At 52.2% G+C, this 20,706-nt stretch overlaps 2 protein-coding genes across 3 annotated transcripts in view; both read left to right on the forward strand.

The window, feature by feature from the left end:
- The window catches only part of LOC147084901 (cytohesin-2), a 552,369-nt gene that overhangs the window by 176,361 nt on the left and 355,302 nt on the right, over window positions 1-20,706 (forward strand). The gene's annotated exons all lie outside the window — the stretch shown is intronic.
- Window positions 1-20,706, forward strand: part of LOC147084902 (putative N-acetyltransferase 14) — a 33,128-nt gene that overhangs the window by 9,270 nt on the left and 3,152 nt on the right. Inside the window, exons 2-3 of one of the 2 annotated variants that reach the window (XM_085979614.1) lie at window positions 10,555-10,669; window positions 14,838-14,975. In XM_085979614.1, coding sequence (XP_085835740.1) covers window positions 14,895-14,975 — 81 coding nt within the window. In that variant the 5' untranslated portion in view covers window positions 10,555-10,669; window positions 14,838-14,894. The remainder of the gene's footprint in view (window positions 1-10,554; window positions 10,670-14,837; window positions 14,976-20,706) is intronic. The other variant, XM_085979613.1, reaches the window with a different exon arrangement.

Raw genomic sequence — 20,706 nt, forward strand, 5'->3', positions numbered from 1 at the left:
CCCCTCGATTAGATTCCAGCCTGTAACTCACTCCGGGTATCTGTTATTCTATATATAAACCCCCCCGAACCCTCGATTAGATTCCAGCCTGTAACTCACTCCCGGGTATCTGTTATTCTATATATAAACCCCCCGAACCCCTCGATTAGATTCCAGTCTGTAACTCACTCCCGGGTATCTGTTATTCTATATATAAACCCCCGAACCCCTCGATTAGATTCCAGCCTGTAACTCACTCCCGGGTATCTGTTATTCTATATATAAACCCCCGAACCCCTCGATTAGATTCCAGCCTGTAACTCACTCCCGGGTATCTGTTATTCTATATATAAACCCCCCCGAACCCCTCGATTAGATGCCAGCCTGTAACTCACTCCCGGGTATCTGTTATTCTATATATAAACCCCCCCGAACCCCTCGATTAGATTCCAGCCTGTAACTCACTCCCCGCTATCTGTTATTCTATATATAAACCCCCCCGAACCCCTCGATTAGATTCCAGCCTGTAACTCACTCCCGGGTATCTGTTATTCTATATATAAACCCCCGAACCCCTCGATTAGATTCCAGTCTGTAACTCACTCCCGGGTATCTGTTATTCTATATATAAACCCCGAACACCTCGATTAGATTCCAGCCTGTAACTCACTCCCGGGAGTCTGTTATTCTATATATAAACCCCCCGAACCCCTCGATTAGATTCCAGCCTGTAACTCACTCCCGGGTATCTGTTATTCTATATATAAACCCCCCGAACCCCTCGATTAGATTCCAGCCTGTAACTCACTCCCGGGTACCTGTTATTCTATATATAAACCCCCCGAACCCCTCGATTAGATTCCAGCCTGTAACTCACTCCCGCGTATCTGTTATTCTATATATAAACCACCCGAACCCCTCGATTAGATTCCAGCCTGTAACTCACTCCGGGTATCTGTTATTCTATATATAAACCCCCCGGACCCCTCGATTAGATTCCAGCCTGTAACTCACTCCCGGGTATCTGTTATTTTATATATAAACCCCCCGAACCCCTCGATTAGATTCCAGCCTGTAACTTACTCCCGGGTATCTGTTATTCTATATATAAACCCCCGAACCCCTCGATTAGATTCCAGCCTGTAACTCACTCCCGGGTATCTGTTATTCTATATATAAACCCCACCGAACCCCTCGATTAGATTCCAGCCTGTAACTCACTCCCGGGTATCTGTTATTCTATATATAAACCCCCCGAACCCTCGATTAGATTCCAGTCTGTAACTCACTCCCGGGTATCTGTTATTCTATATATAAACCCCCGAACCCCTCGATTAGATTCCAGCCTGTAACTCACTCCCGGGTATCTGTTATTCTATATATAAAACCCCTGAACCCCTCGATTAGATTCCAGCCTGTAACTCACTCCCACGTATCCGTTATTCTATATATAAACCCCCCCCCCGAACCCCTCGATTAGATTCCAGCCTGTAACTCACTCCCAGGTATCTGTTATTCTATATATAAACCCCCGAACCCTTCGATTAGATTCCAGCCTGTAACTCACTCCCGGGTATCTGTTATTCTATATATAAACCCCCCGAACCCCTCGATTAGATTCCAGCCTGTAACTCACTCCGGGTATCTGTTATTCTATATATAAACCCCCCCCCCGAACCCCTCGATTAGATTCCAGCCTGTAACTGACTCCCGGGTATCTGTTATTCTATATATAAACCCCCCGAACCCCTCGATTAGATTCCAGCCTTGTAACTCACTCCCGGGTATCTGTTATTCTCTATATAAACCCCCCGAACCCCTCGATTAGATTCCAGCCTGTAACTCACTACCGGGTATCTGTTATTCTATATATAAACCCCCCGAACCCCTCGATTAGATTCCAGCCTGTAACTCACTCCCGGGTATCTGTTATTCTATATATAAACCCCAGCGAACCCTCGATTAGATTCCAGCCTGTAATTCACTCCCGGGTATCTGTTATTGTATATATAAACCCCCCGGACCCCTCGATTAGATTCCAGCCTGTAACTCACTCCAGGGTATCTGTTATTCAATATATAAACCCCCCGAACCCCTCGATTAGATTCCAGCCTGTAACTCACTCCCGGGTATCTGTTATTCTATATATAAACCCCCCCCTGAACCCCTCGATTAGATTCCAGCCTGTAACTCACTCCCAGGTATCCGTTATTCTATATATAAACCCCCCCGAACCCCTCGATTAGATTCCAGCCTGTAACTCACTCCCGGGTATCTGTTATTCTATATATAAACCCCCCCCTGAACCCCTCAATTAGATTCCAGCCTGTAACTCACTCCCGGGTATCTGTTATTCTATATATAAACCCCCCGAACCCCTCGATTAGATTCCAGCCTGTAACTCACTCCCGGGTATCGGTTATTCTATATATAAACCGCCCGAACCCCTCGATTAGATTCCAGTCTGTAACTCACTCCCGGGTATCTGTTATTCTATATATAAACCCCCGAACCCCTCGATTAGATTCCAGCCTGTAACTCACTCCCGGGTATCTGTTATTCTATATATAAACCCCCGAACCCCTCGATTAGATTCCAGCCTGTAACTCACTCCCGGGTATCTGTTATTCTATATATAAACCCCCCGAACCACTCGATTAGATTCCAGCCTGTAACTCACTCCCGGGTATCTGTTATTCTATATATAACCCCCTGAACCCCTTGATTAGATTCCAGCCTGTAACTCACTCGCGGGTATCTGTTATTCAATATATAAACCCCCCGAACCCCTCGATTAGATTCCAGCCTGTAACTCACTCCCGGGTATCTGTTATTCTATATATAAACCCCCCGAAACCCCTCGATTAGATTCCAGCCTGTAACTCACTCCCGGGTATCTGTTACTCTATATATAAACCCCCCGAACCCCTCGATTAGATTCCAGCCTGTAACTCACTCCCGGGTATCTGTTATTCTATATATAAACCCCCCGAACCCCTCGATTAGATTCCAGCCTGTAACTCACTCCCGGGTATCTGTTATTCTATATATAAACCCCCCCGAACCCCTCGATTAGATTCCAGCCTGTAACTCACTCCCGGGTATCTGTTATTCTATATATAAACCCCCCGAACCCCTCGATTAGATTCCAGTCTGTAACTCACTCCGGGTATCTGTTATTCTATATATAAACCCCCGAACCCCTCGATTAGATTCCAGCCTGTAACTCACTCCCGGGAGTCTGTTATTCTATATATAACCCCCCCGAACCCCTCGATTAGATTCCAGTCTGTAACTCACTCCCGGGTATCTGTTATTCTATATATAAACCCCCCGAACCCTTCGATTAGATTCCAGCCTGTACCTCACTCCCGGGTATCTGTTATTCTATATATAAACCCCCCGAACCCCTCGATTAGATTCCAGCCTGTAACTCACTCCCGGGTACCTGTTATTCTATATATAAACCCCCCCGAACCCCTCGATTAGATTCCAGCCTGTAACTCACTCCCGGGTATCTGTTATTCTATATATAAACCCCCCGAACCCCTCGATTAGATTCCAGCCTGTAACTCACTCCCGGGTATCTGTTATTCTATATATAAACCCCCCGAACCCCTCGATTAGATTCCAGCCTGTAACTCACTCCTGGGTATCTGTTATTCTATATATAAACCCCCCGAACCCCTCGATTAGATTCCAGCCTGTAACTCACTCCAGGGTATCTGTTATTCTATATATAAACCCCCTGAACCCCTCGATTAGATTCCAGCCTGTAACTCACTCCCGGGTATCTGTTATTGTATATATAAACCCCCGAACCCCTCGATTAGATTCCAGTCTGTAACTCACTCCCGGGTATCTGTTATTCTATATATAAACTCCCCGAACCCCTCGATTAGATTCCAGCATGTAACTCACTCCCAGGTATCTGTTATTCTGTATATAAACCCCCCGAACCCCTCGATCAGATTCCAGCCTGTGACTCACTCCCGGGTATCCGTTATTCAATATATAAACCCCCAGAACCCCTCGATTAGATTCCAGCCTGTAACTCACTCCCGGGTATCTCTTATTCTATATATAAACCCCCCGAACCCCTCGATTAGATTCCAGCCTGTAACTCACTCCCGGGTATCTGTTATTCTATATATAAACCCCCCGAACCCCTCGATTAGATTCCAGCCTGTAACTCACTCCCGGGTATCTGTTATTCTATATATAAACCCCCCGAACCCCTCGATTAGATTCCAGCCTGTAACTCACTCCCGGGTATCTGTTATTCTATATATAAACCCCCCGAACCCCTCGATTAGATTCCAGCCTGTAACTCACTCCCGGGTATCTGTTATTCTACATATAAACCCCCCCGAACCCCTCGATTAGATTCCAGCCTGTAACTCATTCCCAGGTATCCGTTATTCTATATATAAACCCCCCGAACCACTCGATTAGATTCCAGCCTGTAACTCACTCCCGGGTATCTGTTATTCTATATATAAACCCCCCGAACCCCTCGATTAGATTCCAGCCTGTAACTCACTCCCGGGTATCTGTTATTCTATATATAAACCCCCGAACCCCTCGATTAGATTCCAGTCTGTAACTCACTCCCGGGTATCTGTTATTCTATATATAAACCCCCCCGAACCCCTCGATTAGATTCCAGCCTGTAACTCACTCCCGGGTATCTGTTATTCTATATATAAACCCCCTGAACCCCTCGATTAGATTCCAGTCTGTAACTCACTCCCGGGTATCTGTTATTCTATATATAAACCCCCTGAACCCCCGATTAGATTCCAGCCTGTAACTCACTCCAGGGTATCTGTTATTCTATATATAAACCCCCTGAACCCCTCGATTAGATTCCAGCCTGTAACTCACTCCCGGGTATCTGTTATTGTATATATAAACCCCCGAACCCCTCGATTAGATTCCAGTCTGTAACTCACTCCCGGGTATCTGTTATTCTATATATAAACTCCCCGAACCCCTCGATTAGATTCCAGCATGTAACTCACTCCCAGGTATCTGTTATTCTGTATATAAACCCCCCGAACCCCTCGATCAGATTCCAGCCTGTGACTCACTCCCGGGTATCCGTTATTCAATATATAAACCCCCAGAACCCCTCGATTAGATTCCAGCCTGTAACTCACTCCCGGGTATCTCTTATTCTATATATAAACCCCCCGAACCCCTCGATTAGATTCCAGCCTGTAACTCACTCCCGGGTATCTGTTATTCTATATATAAACCCCCCGAACCCCTCGATTAGATTCCAGCCTGTAACTCACTCCCGGGTATCTGTTATTCTATATATAAACCCCCCGAACCCCTCGATTAGATTCCAGCCTGTAACTCACTCCTGGGTATCTGTTATTCTATATATAAACCCCCCGAACCCCTCGATTAGATTCCAGCCTGTAACTCACTCCAGGGTATCTGTTATTCTATATATAACCCCCCTGAACCCCTCGATTAGATTCCAGCCTGTAACTCACTCCCGGGTATCTGTTATTGTATATATAAACCCCCGAACCCCTCGATTAGATTCCAGTCTGTAACTCACTCCCGGGTATCTGTTATTCTATATATAAACTCCCCGAACCCCTCGATTAGATTCCAGCATGTAACTCACTCCCAGGTATCTGTTATTCTGTATATAAACCCCCCGAACCCCTCGATCAGATTCCAGCCTGTGACTCACTCCCGGGTATCCGTTATTCAATATATAAACCCCCAGAACCCCTCGATTAGATTCCAGCCTGTAACTCACTCCCGGGTATCTCTTATTCTATATATAAACCCCCCGAACCCCTCGATTAGATTCCAGCCTGTAACTCACTCCCGGGTATCTGTTATTCTATATATAAACCCCCCGAACCCCTCGATTAGATTCCAGCCTGTAACTCACTCCCGGGTATCTGTTATTCTATATATAAACCCCCCGAACCCCTCGATTAGATTCCAGCCTGTAACTCACTCCCGGGTATCTGTTATTCTATATATAAACCCCCCGAACCCCTCGATTAGATTCCAGCCTGTAACTCACTCCCGGGTATCTGTTATTCTACATATAAACCCCCCCGAACCCCTCGATTAGATTCCAGCCTGTAACTCATTCCCAGGTATCCGTTATTCTATATATAAACCCCCCGAACCACTCGATTAGATTCCAGCCTGTAACTCACTCCCGGGTATCTGTTATTCTATATATAAACCCCCCGAACCCCTCGATTAGATTCCAGCCTGTAACTCACTCCCGGGTATCTGTGATTCTATATATAAACTCCCCGAACCCCTCGATTAGATTCCAGCCTGTAACTCACTCCCGGGTATCTGTTATTCTATATATAAACCCCCCGAACTCCTCGATTAGATTCCAGCCTGTAACTCACTCCCGGGTATCTGTTATTCCATATAAAAACCCCCGGAACCCCTCGATTAGATTCCAGCCTGTAACTCACTCTCGGGTATCTGTTATTCTATATAAAACCCCCCGGAACCCCTCGATTAGATTCCAGCCTGTAACTCACTCCCGGGTATCTGTTATTCTGTATATAAACCCCCCCGAACCCCTCGATTAGATTCCAGCCTGTAACTCACTCCCGGTATCTGTTATTCTATATATAAACCCCCTGAACCCCTCGATTAGATTCCAGCCTGTAACTCACTCCCGGGTATCTGTTATTCTATATATAAACCCCCCGAACCCATCGATTAGATTCCAGTCTGTAACTCACTCCCGGGTATCTGTTATTGTATATATAAATCCCCCGAACCCATGATTAGTTTCCAGCCTGTAACTCACTCCCGGGTATCTGTTATTCTATATATAAACCCCCCCGAACCCCTCGATTAGATTCCAGCCTGTAACTCACTCCCGGGTATCTGTTATTCTATATATAAACCCCCGAACCCCTCGATTAGATTCCAGCCTGTAACTCACTCCCGGGTATCTGTTATTCTATATATAAACCCCCCGAACCCCTCGATTAGATTCCAGCCTGTAACTCACTCCCGGTTATCTGTTATTCTATATATAAACCCCCAGAACCCCTCGATTAGATTCCAGCCTGTAACTCACTCCCGGGTATCTGTTATTCTATATATAAACCCCCCGGACCCCTCGATTAGATTCCAGCCTGTAACTCACTCCCGGGTATCTGTGATTCTATATATAAACTCCCCGAACCCCTCGATTAGATTCCAGCCTGTAACTCACTCCCGGGTATCTGTTATTCTATATATAAACCCCCCGAACTCCTCGATTAGATTCCAGCCTGTAACTCACTCCCGGGTATCTGTTATTCTATATAAAAACCCCCGGAACCCCTCGATTAGATTCCAGCCTGTAACTCACTCTCGGGTATCTGTTATTCTATATAAAACCCCCCGGAACCCCTCGATTAGATTCCAGCCTGTAACTCACTCCCGGGTATCTGTTATTCTGTATATAAACCCCCCCGAACCCCTTGTAACTCACTCCCGGGTATCTGTTATTCTATATATAAACCCCCCGAACCCCTCAATTAGATTCCAGCCTGTAACTCACTCCCGGGTATCTGTTATTCTCTATCTAAACCCCCGAACCCCTCGATTAGATTCCAGTCTGTAACTCACTCCCGGGTATCTGTTATTCTATATATAAACCCCCCGAACCCCTCGATTAGATTCCAGCCTGTAACTCACTCCCAGGTATCTGTTATTCTATATATAAACCCCCCGAACCCCTCGATTAGATTCCAGTCTGTAACTCACTCCCGGGTATCTGTTATTCTATATATAAACCCCCCGAACCCCTCGATTAGATTCCAGCCTGTAACTCACTCCCGGGTATCTGTTATTCTATATATAAACCCCCCGAACCCCTCGATTAGATTCCAGCCTGTAACTCACTCCCGGGTATCTGTTATTCTATATATAAACCCCCCGAACCCCTCGATTAGATTCCAGCCTGTAACTCACTCCCGGGTATCTGTTATTCTATATATAAACCCCCCGAACCCCTCGATTAGATTCCAGTCTGTAACTCACTCCCGGGTGTCTGTTATTCTATATATAAACCCCCCGAACCCCTCGATTAGATTCCAGTCTGTAACTCACTCCCGGGTATCTGTTATTCTATATATAAACCCCCCGAACCCCTCGATCAGATTCCAGCCTATAACTCACTCCCGGGTATCTGTTATTCTATATATAAACCCCCTGAACCACTCGATTAGATTCCAGCCTGTAACTCACTCCCGGGTATCTGTTATTCTATATATAAACCCCCCAAACCCCTCGATTAGATTCCAGCCTGTAACTCACTCCCGGGTATCTGTTATTCTATATATAAACCCCCCGAACCCCTCAATTAGATTCCAGCCTGTAACTCACTCCCGGGTATCTGTTATTCTATATATAAACCCCCGAACCCCTCGATTAGATTCCAGCCTGTAACTCACTCCCGGGTATCTGTTATTCTATATATAAACCTCCCGAACCCCTCGATTAGATTCCAGTCTGTAACTCACTCCCGGGGATCTGTTATTCTGTATATAAACCCCCCGAACCACTCGATTAGATTCCAGCCTGTAACTCACTCCCGGGTATCTGTTATTCTATATATAAACCCCCCGAACCCCTCGATTAGATTCCAGCCTGTAACTCACTCCCGGGTATCTGTTATTCTATATATAAACCCCCCTGAACCCCTCGATTAGATTCCAGCCTGTAACTCACTCCCGGGTATCTGTTATTCTATATATAAATCCCCCGAACCCCTCGATTAGATTCCAGTCTGTAACTCACTCCCGGGTATCTGTTATTCTATATATAAACCCCCCCGAACCCCTCGATTAGATTCCAGCCTGTAACTCACTCCCGGGTATCTGTTATTCTATATATAAACCCCCTGAACCCCTCGATTAGATTCCAGCCTGTAACTCACTCCCGGGTATCTGTTATTCTATATATAAACCCCCGAACCCCTCGATTAGATTCCAGCCTGTAACTCACTCCCGGGTATCTGTTATTCTATATATAAACCCCCTGAACCCCTCGACTAGATTCCAGCCTGTAACTCACTCCCGGGTATCTGTTATTCTATATATAAACCCTCAGAACCCCTCGATTAGATTCCAGCCTGTAACTCACTCCCGGGTATCTGTTATTCTATATATAAACCCCCCGAACCCCTCGATTAGATTCCAGCCTGTAACTCACTCCCGGGTATCTGTTATTCTCTATCTAAACCCCCGAACCACTCGATTAGATTCCAGCCTGTAACTCACTCCCGGGTATCTGTTATTCTATATATAAACCCCCCGAACCCCTCGATTAGATTCCAGCCTGTAACTCACTCCCAGGTATCTGTTATTCTATATATAAACCCCCCGAACCCCTCGATTAGATTCCAGTCTGTAACTCACTCCCGGGTATCTGTTATTCTATATATAAACCCCCCGAACCCCTCGATTAGATTCCAGCCTGTAACTCACTCCCGGGTATCTGTTATTCTATATATAAACCCCCCGAACCCCTCGATTAGATTCCAGCCTGTAACTCACTCCCGGGTATCTGTTATTCTATATATAAACCCCCCGAACCCCTCGATTAGATTCCAGCCTGTAACTCACTCCCGGGTATCTGTTATTCTATATATAAACCCCCCGAACCCCTCGATTAGATTCCAGTCTGTAACTCACTCCCGGGTGTCTGTTATTCTATATATAAACCCCCCGAACCCCTCGATTAGATTCCAGTCTGTAACTCACTCCCGGGTATCTGTTATTCTATATATAAACCCCCCGAACCCCTCGATCAGATTCCAGCCTATAACTCACTCCCGGGTATCTGTTATTCTATATATAAACCCCCTGAACCACTCGATTAGATTCCAGCCTGTAACTCACTCCCGGGTATCTGTTATTCTATATATAAACCCCCCAAACCCCTCGATTAGATTCCAGCCTGTAACTCACTCCCGGGTATCTGTTATTCTAGATATAAACCCCCTGAACCCCTCGATTAGATTCCAGCCTGTAACTCACTCCCGGCTATCTGTTATTCGATATATAAACCCCCCGAACCCCTCGATTAGATTCCAGCCTGTAACTCAGCCCGGGTATCTGTTATTCTATATACAAATCCCCTGAACCCCTCGATTAGATTCCAGCCTGTAACTCACTCCCGGGTATCTGTTATTCTATATATAAACCCCCCGAACCCCTCGATTAGATTCCAGCCTGTAACTCACTCCCGGGTATCTGTTATTCTATATATAAACCCCCCGAACCCCTCGATTAGATTCCAGCCTGTAACTCACTCCCGGGTATCTGTTATCTGTATATGTAAATCTGTACTTCTGTCATTCTGTCTATCTGTCTATCTGTCTGTCTGTCATCGCGTGTGCGTTGCGGGTATGCACTCGAAAGTTACAGGGCGTACCTACGCGCGCGTTACCTCCAAAGAAAGCTTACGCTTCCGAGACGGTTTTAAGCGTATTTACGTTTCGGCCGGGCTAAAATTGCGCCCGCGGTATCCCAAAAACCTTCAACATTCCGCTCATTAACATATCATTAGCCGCTCATTAGCGACAGAGTGACCTCGAGCTCGACCAATCGTACGCCGGGTTGCTGGCGTGTGCCGCCGGGCCAATCGGTGCGTGTGTGGCCGGGCTTTATCGTTCTGAACCGAGGTGAGTCGCCGCCATCTTGATTCCAAACTTTTCCTTTCTTTTTCCCGCTTTCTGCGTCTTAAAAAAAATGTTGCTTTTAAAACACATATTGTTTTAAAAAAAAATGATTTAGAAAGTAATGAACTTATCTAATCTCATTAATTTTCCTACCTTTCCCCGTTTTTGCAGGTAGGCCTAGAAGCCTCGGCGTCTCCTCCGCACCCACGCCCGAGCTAGGCACCTCCCGGCCCCACTCGAAGGCTGGAGGGCCGAGCCTCAGCCCAGCGCCGCTAGGGTGCGCGCGCAGCAGGAGCTGAGACGTGCTGTCTCTCTCTGGGTGGCCGGGGGGCGGGGCTTGCTGAGCGTCCAGCGTTACCCTGGCAACCGGGCCCGCCGGACGTCTCCCACAGCCGCAATCGGCGGTCTTCACCTCGGGGGGGGCCGCGACCCTCGGGGGGGCGGGGGGGGCCGCGACCCTCGGGCGGGGGGGTGGGGGGCCGCGCGCGCAGCAGAGACGCGGCGTCTCTCTGGCTTGGTCAGCGTCACGGTTACCCTGGCAACTGGGCCCGCCGGCCGAGAGAGACGCCGCGTCTCAGCTCCTGCTGCGCGCGCAATCGGCGGTCTTCACCTCGGGGGGGGCGACCCACGGGGGGCGGGGGGCGAGCGCAATCGGCGGTCTTCACCTTGGGGGGCGACCCACTGGGGGGGGGTGACCCTCGGGGGGGGGGCGCCCCCCGCCCTCCCTTCCCCCCCCTGCCCTCCCTTCCCCCCTCCCTCCCTTCCTCCCCCCCCGCCCTCCCTTCCCCGCCCTCCCCCTCCCCCCTCCCTCCCTTCCCCGCCCTCCCCCTCCCTCCCCCCCGCCCTCCCTTCCCCTCCCCCCGCCCTCCCTTCCCTCCCCCTGCCCTCCCTTCCCCCCCGACCTCCTTCCCCTCCCTCCCCTCCCCCCCACCCTCCCTTCCCCTCCCCTGCCCTCCCTTCCCCCCCGACCTCCCTTCCCCTCCCTCCCCTCCCCCCCACCCTCCCTTCCCTCCCCTGCCCTCCCTCCTCCCCCCCATCCTCCCCCCTCCCTTCCCCGCCCTCCCCCTCCCCTCCCTTCCCCGCCTCCCCCCCGCCCTCCCTTCCCCGCCCTCCCCCTCCCTCCCCGCCCCCCCTCCCTCCCCTCCCCTCCCCTACCTCCCCCCCTCCCGCTCCCTCCCCCTCCCTCCCCCCCTCTCCCTCCCCCTCCCTCCCCCCCTCTCCCTCCCCCCCTCTCCCTCGCCCTCCCTCCCTCTCTTCCCCCCTCCCTCCCTCTCTTCCCCCCCTCCCTCTCTTCCCCCCCTCCCTCCCTCTCTTCCCCCCCCTCCTTCCCTCTCTTCCCCCCTCCCTCCCTCTCTTCCCCCCCTCCCTCCCTCTCTTCCCCCCCTCCTCCCTCTCTTCCCCCCCTCCCTCCCTCCTTCCCCCCCCCTCTCTTCCCCCCCTCCCTCCCTCTCTTCCCACCCTCCCTCCCTCTCTTCCCACCCTCCCTCCCTCTCTTCCCCCCTCCCTCCCTCTCTTCCCCCCCTCCCTCCCTCTCTTCCCCCCCTCCCTCCCTCTCTTCCCCCCCCTCCCTCCCTCTCTTCCCCCCTCCCTCCCTCTCTTCCCCCCCTCCCTCCCTCTCTTCCCCCCCCTCCCTCCCTCTCTTCCCCCCCTCCCTCCCTCCCTTCCCCCCCTCCCTCCCTCCCTCTCTCTCTTCCCCCCCTCCCTCTCTCTCTTCCCCCCCTCCCTCCCTCTCTTCCCCCCCTCCCTCCCTCTCTTCCCCCCTCCCTCCCTCTCTTCCCCCCCCTCCCTCCCTCTCTTCCCCCCTCTCTTCCCCCCCTCTCTTCCCCCCCTTCCCCCCCCTCCCTCCCTCTCTTCCCCCCCTCCCTCCCTCTCTTCCCCCCTCCCTCCCTCTCTTCCCCTCCCTCCCTCTCTTCCCCCCCTCTCTTCCCCCCCTCCCTCCCACCCCTCCCTCCCTCCCCACCCCTCCCTCCCTCTCTTCCCCCCTCCCTCCCTCCCTCTCTTCCCCCCCTCTCTTCCCCCCCTCCCTCTCTTCCCGCCCCACCCTCCCTCTCTTCCCCCCTCCCTCCCTCTCTTCCCCCCTCCCTCCCTCTCTTCCCCCCTCCCTCCCTCTCTTCCCCCCCTCCCTCTTTTCCCCCGTCCCTCCCTCTCTTCCCCCCTCCCTCCCTCTCTTCCCCCCAGTCGCTCCCTCTCTTCCCCCCAGTCGCTCTCTCTCTTCCCCCCGTCGCTCTCTCTCTTCCCCCCAGTCGCTCTCTCTCTTCCCCCCAGTCGCTCTCTCTCTTCCCCCCAGTCGCTCTCTCTCTTCCCCCCAGTCGCTCTCTCTCTCTCTCTCTTCCAACAACAACATTGCCTTGAAAAAGCCTCGGCACCGCCGGGCACTTCAGCTAGTTCTATATATAAACCCCCGAACCCCTCGATTAGATTCCAGCCTGTAACTCACTCCCGGGTATCTGTTATTCTATATATAAACCCCCTGAACCCCTCGATTAGATTCCAGCCTGTAACTCACTCCCGGGTATCTGTTATTCTATATATAAACCCCCTGAACCCCTCGATTAGATTCCAGCCTGTAACTCACTCCCCGGTATCTGTTATTCTATATATAAACCCCCCGAACCACTCGATTAGATTCCAGCCTGTAACTCACTCCCGGGTATCTGTTATTCTATATATAAACCCCCCGAACCCCTCGATTAGATTCCAGCCTGTAACTCACTCCCGGGTATCTGTTATTCTATATATAAACCCCCCGAACCCCTCAATTAGATTCCAGCCTATAACTCACTCCCGGGTATCTGTTATTCTATATATAAACCCCCCGAACCCCTCGATTAGATTCCAGCCTGTAACTCACTCCCGGGTATCTGTTATTCTATATATAAACCCCCTGAACCCCTCGATTAGATTCCAGCCTGTAACTCACTCCCGGGTATCTGTTATTCTATATATAAACCCCCCGAACCCCTCGATTAGATTCCAGCCTGTAACTCACTCCCGGGTATCTGTTATTCTATATATAAACCCCCCGAACCCCTCGATTAGATTCCAGCCTGTAACTCACTCCCGGGTATCTGTTATTCTATATATAAACCCCCCGAACCCCTCGATTAGATTCCAGCCTGTAACTCACTCCCGGGTTTCTGTTATTCTATATATAAACCCCCCGAACCCCTCGATTAGATTCCAGCCTGTAACTCACACCCGGGTATCAGTTATTCTATATATAAACCCCCCCGAACCCCTCGATTAGATTCCAGCCTGTAACTCACACCCGGGTATCAGTTATTCTACATATAAACCCCCCGAACCCCTCGATTAGATTCCAGCCTGTAATTCACTCCCGGGTATCTGTTATTCTATATACAAACCCCCCGAACCCCTCGATTAGATTCCAGTCTGTAACTCACTCCCGGGTATCTGTTATTCTATATATAAACCTCCCGAACCCCTCGATTAGATTCCAGCCTGTAACTCACTCCCGGGTATCTGTTATTCTATATATAAACCCCCCGAACCCCTCGATTAGATTCCAGCCCGTAACTCACTCCCGGGTATCTGTTACTCTATATATAAACCCCCCGGACCCCTCGATTAGATTCCAGCCTGTAACTCACTCCCGGGTATCTGTTATTCTATATATAAACCCCCCCGAACCCCTCGATTAGATTCCAGCCTGTAACTCACTCCCGGGTATCTGTTATTCTATATATAAACCCCCCGAACCCCTCGATTAGATTCCAGCCTGTAACTCACTCCCGGCTATCTGTTATTCTATATATAAACCCCCCTGAACCCCTCGATTAGATTCCAGCCTGTAACTCACTCCCGGGTATCTGTTATTCTATATATAAACCCCCCGAACCCCTCGATTAGATTCCAGCCTATAACTCACTCCCGGGTATCTGTTATTCTATATATAAACCCCCCGAACCCCTCGATTAGATTCCAGCCTATAACTCACTCCCGGGTATCTGTTATTCTATATATAAACCCCCCGAACCCCTCGATTAGATTCCAGCCTGTAACTCACTCCCGGGTATCTGTTATTCTATATATAAACCCCCTGATCCCCTCGATTAGATTCCAGCCTGTAACTCACTCCCGGGTATCTGTTATTCTCTATATGAAGCACAGATGTTTTCAATGTTTAATCTTCTGGGATCCTCCCTTGCAGCTTCCTGCTCCCTCTGTTCGGCGCTCGCTCTCTCGCCCGCCCTGTGCAGTCGGCGAGATGCCTCTCCTGGACCGCAGTAAGCTGGAGTATCGGGAGATGGAGGAGGGCGAGGCCGAGATTGTGTTGGAGATGCTGAAGGTAGGAGCAGCGAATGGCGTCAATCGAACCGGGATACGGGGATCGTGCGCGGGGAGGGTGTGAGGACACTCCTGATTAAATTACGGGTGGCAGGTCGGTCCATATACAGAGGGAGCAGGATCAGGCCAGGCTCCATCGCTGGCCCGTGCTCATCTCTCTCAGCTTGTCTCGGTCTCTGTCTCTCTCTACACTCTAGGACTCGAGCCCCATAATCCAGGCCCACACTCCCCGGTGCCAGTACTGAGGGAGTGCTGCACTGTCGGAGGTAGATGTATATAATCTAGGACTCGAGCCCCATAGTCCAGGCCCACACTCCCCCGGTGCCAGTACTGAGGGAGCGCTGCACTGTCGGAGGTAGATGTATATACTCTAGGACTCGAGCCCCATAATCCAGGCCCACACTCCCCGGTGCCAGTACTGAGGGAGCGCTGCACTGTCGGAGGTAGATGTATATACTCTAGGACTCGAGCCCCATAATCTAGGCCCACACTCCCCGGTGCCAGTACTGAGGGAGCGCTGCACTGTCGGAGGTAGATGTATATACTCTAGGACTCGAGCCCCATAATCCAGGCCCACACTCCCTGGTGCCAGTACTGAGGGAGCGCTGCACTGTTAGAGGTAGATGTATATACTCTAGGACTCGAGCCCCATAATCCAGGCCCACACTCCCCAGTGCCAGTACTGAGGGAGTGCTGCACTGTCGGAGGTAGATGTATATACTCTAGGACTCGAGCCCCATAATCCAGGCCCACACTCCCCGGTGCCAGTACTGAGGGAGCGCTGCACTGTCTGAGGTAGATGTATATACTCTAGGACTCGAGCCCCATAATCCAGGCCCACACTCCCCCAGTGCCAGTACTGAGGGAGCGCTGCACTGTCGGAGGTAGATGTATATACTCTAGGACTCAAGCCCCATAATCCAGGCCCACACTCCCCCGGTGCCAGTACTGAGGGAGCGCTGCACTGCTGGAGGTAGATGTATATACTCTAGGACTCGAGCCCCATAATCCAGGCCCACACTCCCCAGTGCCAGTACTGAGGGAGTGCTGCACTGTCGGAGGTAGATGTATATACTCTAGGACTCGAGCCCCATAATCCAGGCCCACACTCCCCGGTGCCAGTACTGAGGGAGCGCTGCACTGTCGGAGGTAGATGTATATACTCTAGGACTCGAGCCCCATAATCCAGGCCCACACTCCCCAGTGCCAGTACTGAGGGAGCGCTGCACTGTCGGAGGTAGATGTATATACTCTAGGACTCGAGCTCCATAATCCAGGCCCACACTCCCCGGTGCCAGTGCTGAGGGAGCGCTGCACTGTCGGAGGTGCCGTCTTTCGAATGAGACATTAAACCGAGGCCCCGTCTGCTCTCTCAGGTGGACGTAAAAGATCCCACGGCCCCTATTTCGAAGAAGATCAGGGGGGGAGTTCTCCCTGGTGTCCTGGGACCAATATTTATCCCTCAAGCAATATCACTGAATATGATTATCTGGTCATTATCAAATTTCTGTTTGTCGTAGCTCCTTAATAACATCTGAAAATTCAGCCCCTCGAGCCTGTTACACAGGAACAGGAGGAGGCCCATTCAGCCCCTCGAGCCTGTTACACAGGAACAGGAGGAGGCCCATTCAGCCCCTCGAGTCTGTTACACAGGAACAGGAGGAGGCCCATTCAGCCCCTCGAGCCTGTTACACAGGAACAGGAGGAGGCCCATTCGGCCCCTCGAGTCTGTTACACAGGAACACGAGGAGGCCCATTCAGCCCCCTCGAGCCTGTTACACAGGAACAGGAGGAGGCCCATTCAGCCCCTCGAGTCTGTTACACAGGAACAGGAGGAGGCCCATTCAGCCCCTCGAGCCTGTTACACAGGAACAGGAGGAGGTCCATTCAGCCCCCTCGAGCCTGTTACACAGGAACAGGAGGAGGTCCATTCAGCCCCCTCGAGCCTGTTACACAGGAACAGGAGGAGGCCCATTCAGACCCCTCGAGCCTGTTACACAGGAACAGGAGGAGGCCCATTCAGCCCCCTCGAGCCTGTTACACAGGAACAGGAGGAGGCCCATTCAGCCCCTCGAGCCTGTTGCACAGGAACAGGAGGAGGCCCATTCAGCCCCTCGAGCCTGTTACACAGGAACAGGAGGAGGCCCATTCAGCCCCTCGAGCCTGTTACACAGGAACAGGAGGAGGCCCAATCGGCCCCTCGAGCCTGTTACACAGGAAGAGGAGGCGGCCCATTGAGCCCCCTCGAGCCTGTTACACAGGAACAGGAGGAGGCCCATTCGGCCCCCTCGAGCCTGTTACACAGGAACAGGAGGAGGCCCATTCAGCCCCTCGAGCCTGTTACACAGGAACAGGAGGAGGCCCATTGAGCCCCCTCGAGCCTGTTACACAGGAACAGGAGGAGGCCCATTCGGCCCCCTCGAGCCTGTTACCATAGGAACAGGAGGAGGCCCATTCAGCCCCCTCGAGCCTGTTACACAGGAACAGGAGGAGGCCCATTCAGCCCCTCGAGCCTGTTACACAGGAACAGGAGGAGGCCCATTCAGCCCCTCGAGCCTGTTACACAGGAACAGGAGGAGGCCCATTCAGCCCCTCGAGCCTGTTACACAGGAACAGGAGGAGGCCCATTCAGCCACTCGAGCCTGTTACACAGGAACAGGAGGAGGCCCATTCAGCCCCTCGAGTCTGTTACACAGGAACAGGAGGAGGCCCATTCAGCCCCTCGAGTCTGTTACACAGGAACAGGAGGAGGCCTATTCAGCCCCTCGAGTCTGTTACACAGGAACAGGAGGAGGCCCATTCAGCCCCCTCGAGCCTGTTACACAGGAACAGGAGGAGGCCCATTCAGCCCCTCGAGCCTGTTACACAGGAACAGGAGGAGGCCCATTCAGCCCGCTCGAGCCTGTTACACAGGAACAGGAGGAGGTCCATTCAGCCCCCTCGAGCCTGTTACACAGGAACAGGAGGAGGTCCATTCAGCCCCCTCGAGCCTGTTACACAGGAACAGGAGGAGGCCCATTCAGACCCCTCGAGCCTGTTACACAGGAACAGGAGGAGGCCCATTCAGCCCCCTCGAGCCTGTTACACAGGAACAGGAGGAGGCCCAATCGGCCCCTCGAGCCTGTTACACAGGAACAGGAGGAGGTCCATTCAGCCCCCTCGAGCCTGTTACACAGGAACAGGAGGAGGTCCATTCAGCCCCCTCGAGCCAGTTACACTGGAACAGGAGGAGGCCCATTCAGCCCCTCGAGTCTGTTACACAGGAACAGGAGGAGGCCCGTTCAGCCCCTCGAGCCTGTTACACAGGAACAGGAGGAGGCCCATTCAGCCCCCTCGAGCCTGTTACACTGGAACAGGAGGAGGCCCATTCAGCCCCTCGAGTCTGTTACACAGGAACAGGAGGAGGCCCATTAAGACCCCTCGAGCCTGTTACACAGGAACAGGAGGAGGCCCATTCAGCCCCTCGAGCCTGTTACACAGGAACAGGAGGAGGCCCATTCAGCCCCTCGAGCCTGTTACATAGGAACAGGAGGAGGCCCATTCAGCCCCCTCGAGCCTGTTACACAGGAACAGGAGGAGGCCCATTCAGCCCCCTGGAGCCTGTTACACAGGAACAGGAGGAGGCCCATTCAGCCCCCTCGAGCCTGTTACACAGGAACAGGAGGAGGCCCATTCAGCCCCTCGAGCCTGTTACACCGGAACAGGAGGAGGCCCATTCAGCCCCCTCGAGCCTGTTACACAGGAACAGGAGGAGGTCCATTCAGCCCCCTCGAGCCTGTTACACAGGAACAGGAGGAGGCCCATTCAGCCCCTCGAGCCTGTTACACCGGAACAGGAGGAGGCCCATTCAGCCCCCTCGAGCCTGTTACACAGGAACAGGAGGAGGTCCATTCAGCCCCTCGAGCCTGTTACACAGGAACAGGAGGAGGCCCATTCAGCCCCCTCGAGCCTGTTACACAGGAACAGGAGGAGGCCCATTCAGCCCCTCGAGCCTGTTACACAGGAACAGGAGGAGGCCCATTCAGCCCCCTCGAGCCTGTTACACAGGAACAGGAGGAGGCCCATTCAGCCCCTCGAGCCTGTTACACAGGAACAGGAGGAGGCCCATTCAGCCCCTCGAGCCTGTTACACAGGAACAGGAGGAGGCCCATTCAGCCCCCTCGAGCCTGTTACACAGGAACAGGAGGGGGCCCATTCAGCCCCTCGAGCCTGTTACACAGGAACAGGAGGAGGCCCATTCAGCCCCTCGAGGCTGTTACACAGGATCAGGAGGAGGCCCATTCAGCCCCTCGAGCCTGTTACACAGGAACAGGAGGAGGCCCAATCGGCCCCTCGAGCCTGTTACACAGGAACGGGAGGAGGCCCATTCAGCCCCCTCGAGCCTGCTCCACCATTCAAATACAATATGGCTGATCAGTATCTTAACTCCATCTTAATGCGCTTAATTGTGGCCACTCTACTGACCGCCACCCCTCCGACCCGCTCCCTAACCCACCTGACATACAACAGCAATAACTGGCATTCATCCCGCACCTTTAACCGAGTAAAACGTCCCAAGGCGCTTCACAGGAGCGATTATCAAACACAATTTGACACCGAGCCACATAAGATGATATTTGGACAGGTGACCAAACGCTGGGTCAAAGAGGTCGGTTTTAAGGAGCCTCTTAAAGGAGGAGAGAGAGGCGGAGAGGTTTAGGGAGGGAATTCCAGAGCTCAGGGCCCAGGCAGCTGAAGGCACGGCCGCCAATGGTGGAGCGATGGAAATCGGGGAGGCTCAAGAGGGCAGAATTGGAGGAGCGCAGAGATCTCAGAGGGTTGTAGGGGCTGGAGGAGGTTACAGAGATCGGGAGGGGGCGAGGGCCATGGAGGGATTTGAACAGGAGGATGAGAATTGTAGGGCTGGAGGAGGTTACAGAGATAGGGAGGGGGCGAGGGGCCATAGGGATTTGAACAGGAGGATGAGAATTGTAGGGGCTGGAGGAGGTTACAGAGATAGGGAGGGGGCGAGGGGCCATAGGGATTTGAACAGGAGGATGAGAATTGTAGGGCTGGAGGAGGTTACAGAGATAGGGAGGGGGCGAGGGGCCATGGAGGGATTTGAACAGGAGGATGAGAATTGTAGGGGCTGGAGGAGGTTACAGTGATAGGGAGGGGGCGAGGGCCATGGAGGGATTTGAACAGGAGGATGAGAATTGTAGGGGCTGGAGGAGGTTACAGAGATAGGGAGGGGGCGAGGGGCCATGGAGGGATTTGAACAGGAGGATGAGAATTGTAGGGGCTGGAGGAGGTTACAGTGATAGGGAGGGGGCGAGGGCCATGGAGGGATTTGAACAGGAGGATGAGAATTGTAGGGGCTGGAGGAGGTTACAGAGATAGGGAGGGGGCGAGGGGCCATGGAGGGATTTGAACAGGAGGATGAGAATTGTAGGGCAGGAGGAGGTTACAGAGATAGGGAGGGGTGCGAGGGCCATGGAGGGATTTGAACAGGAGGATGAGAATTGTATGGCTGGAGGAGGTTACAGAGATAGGGAGGGGTGCGAGGGGCCATGGAGGGATTTGAACAGGAGGATGAGAATTGTAGGGCTGGAGGAGGTTACAGAGATAGGGAGGGGGCGAGGGGCCATGGAGGGATTTGAACAGGAGGATGAGAATTATAGGGCTGGAAGAGGTTACAGAGATAGGAAGGGGCGAGGGCCATGGAGGGATTTGAACAGGAGGATGAGAATTGT

This window comes from Somniosus microcephalus, unplaced genomic scaffold (assembly GCF_052327205.1).
Source record: "Somniosus microcephalus isolate GS21.2 unplaced genomic scaffold, FLI_Smic_1.0 unresolved_chr9, whole genome shotgun sequence".
Classification (NCBI taxonomy): domain Eukaryota; kingdom Metazoa; phylum Chordata; class Chondrichthyes; order Squaliformes; family Somniosidae; genus Somniosus; species Somniosus microcephalus.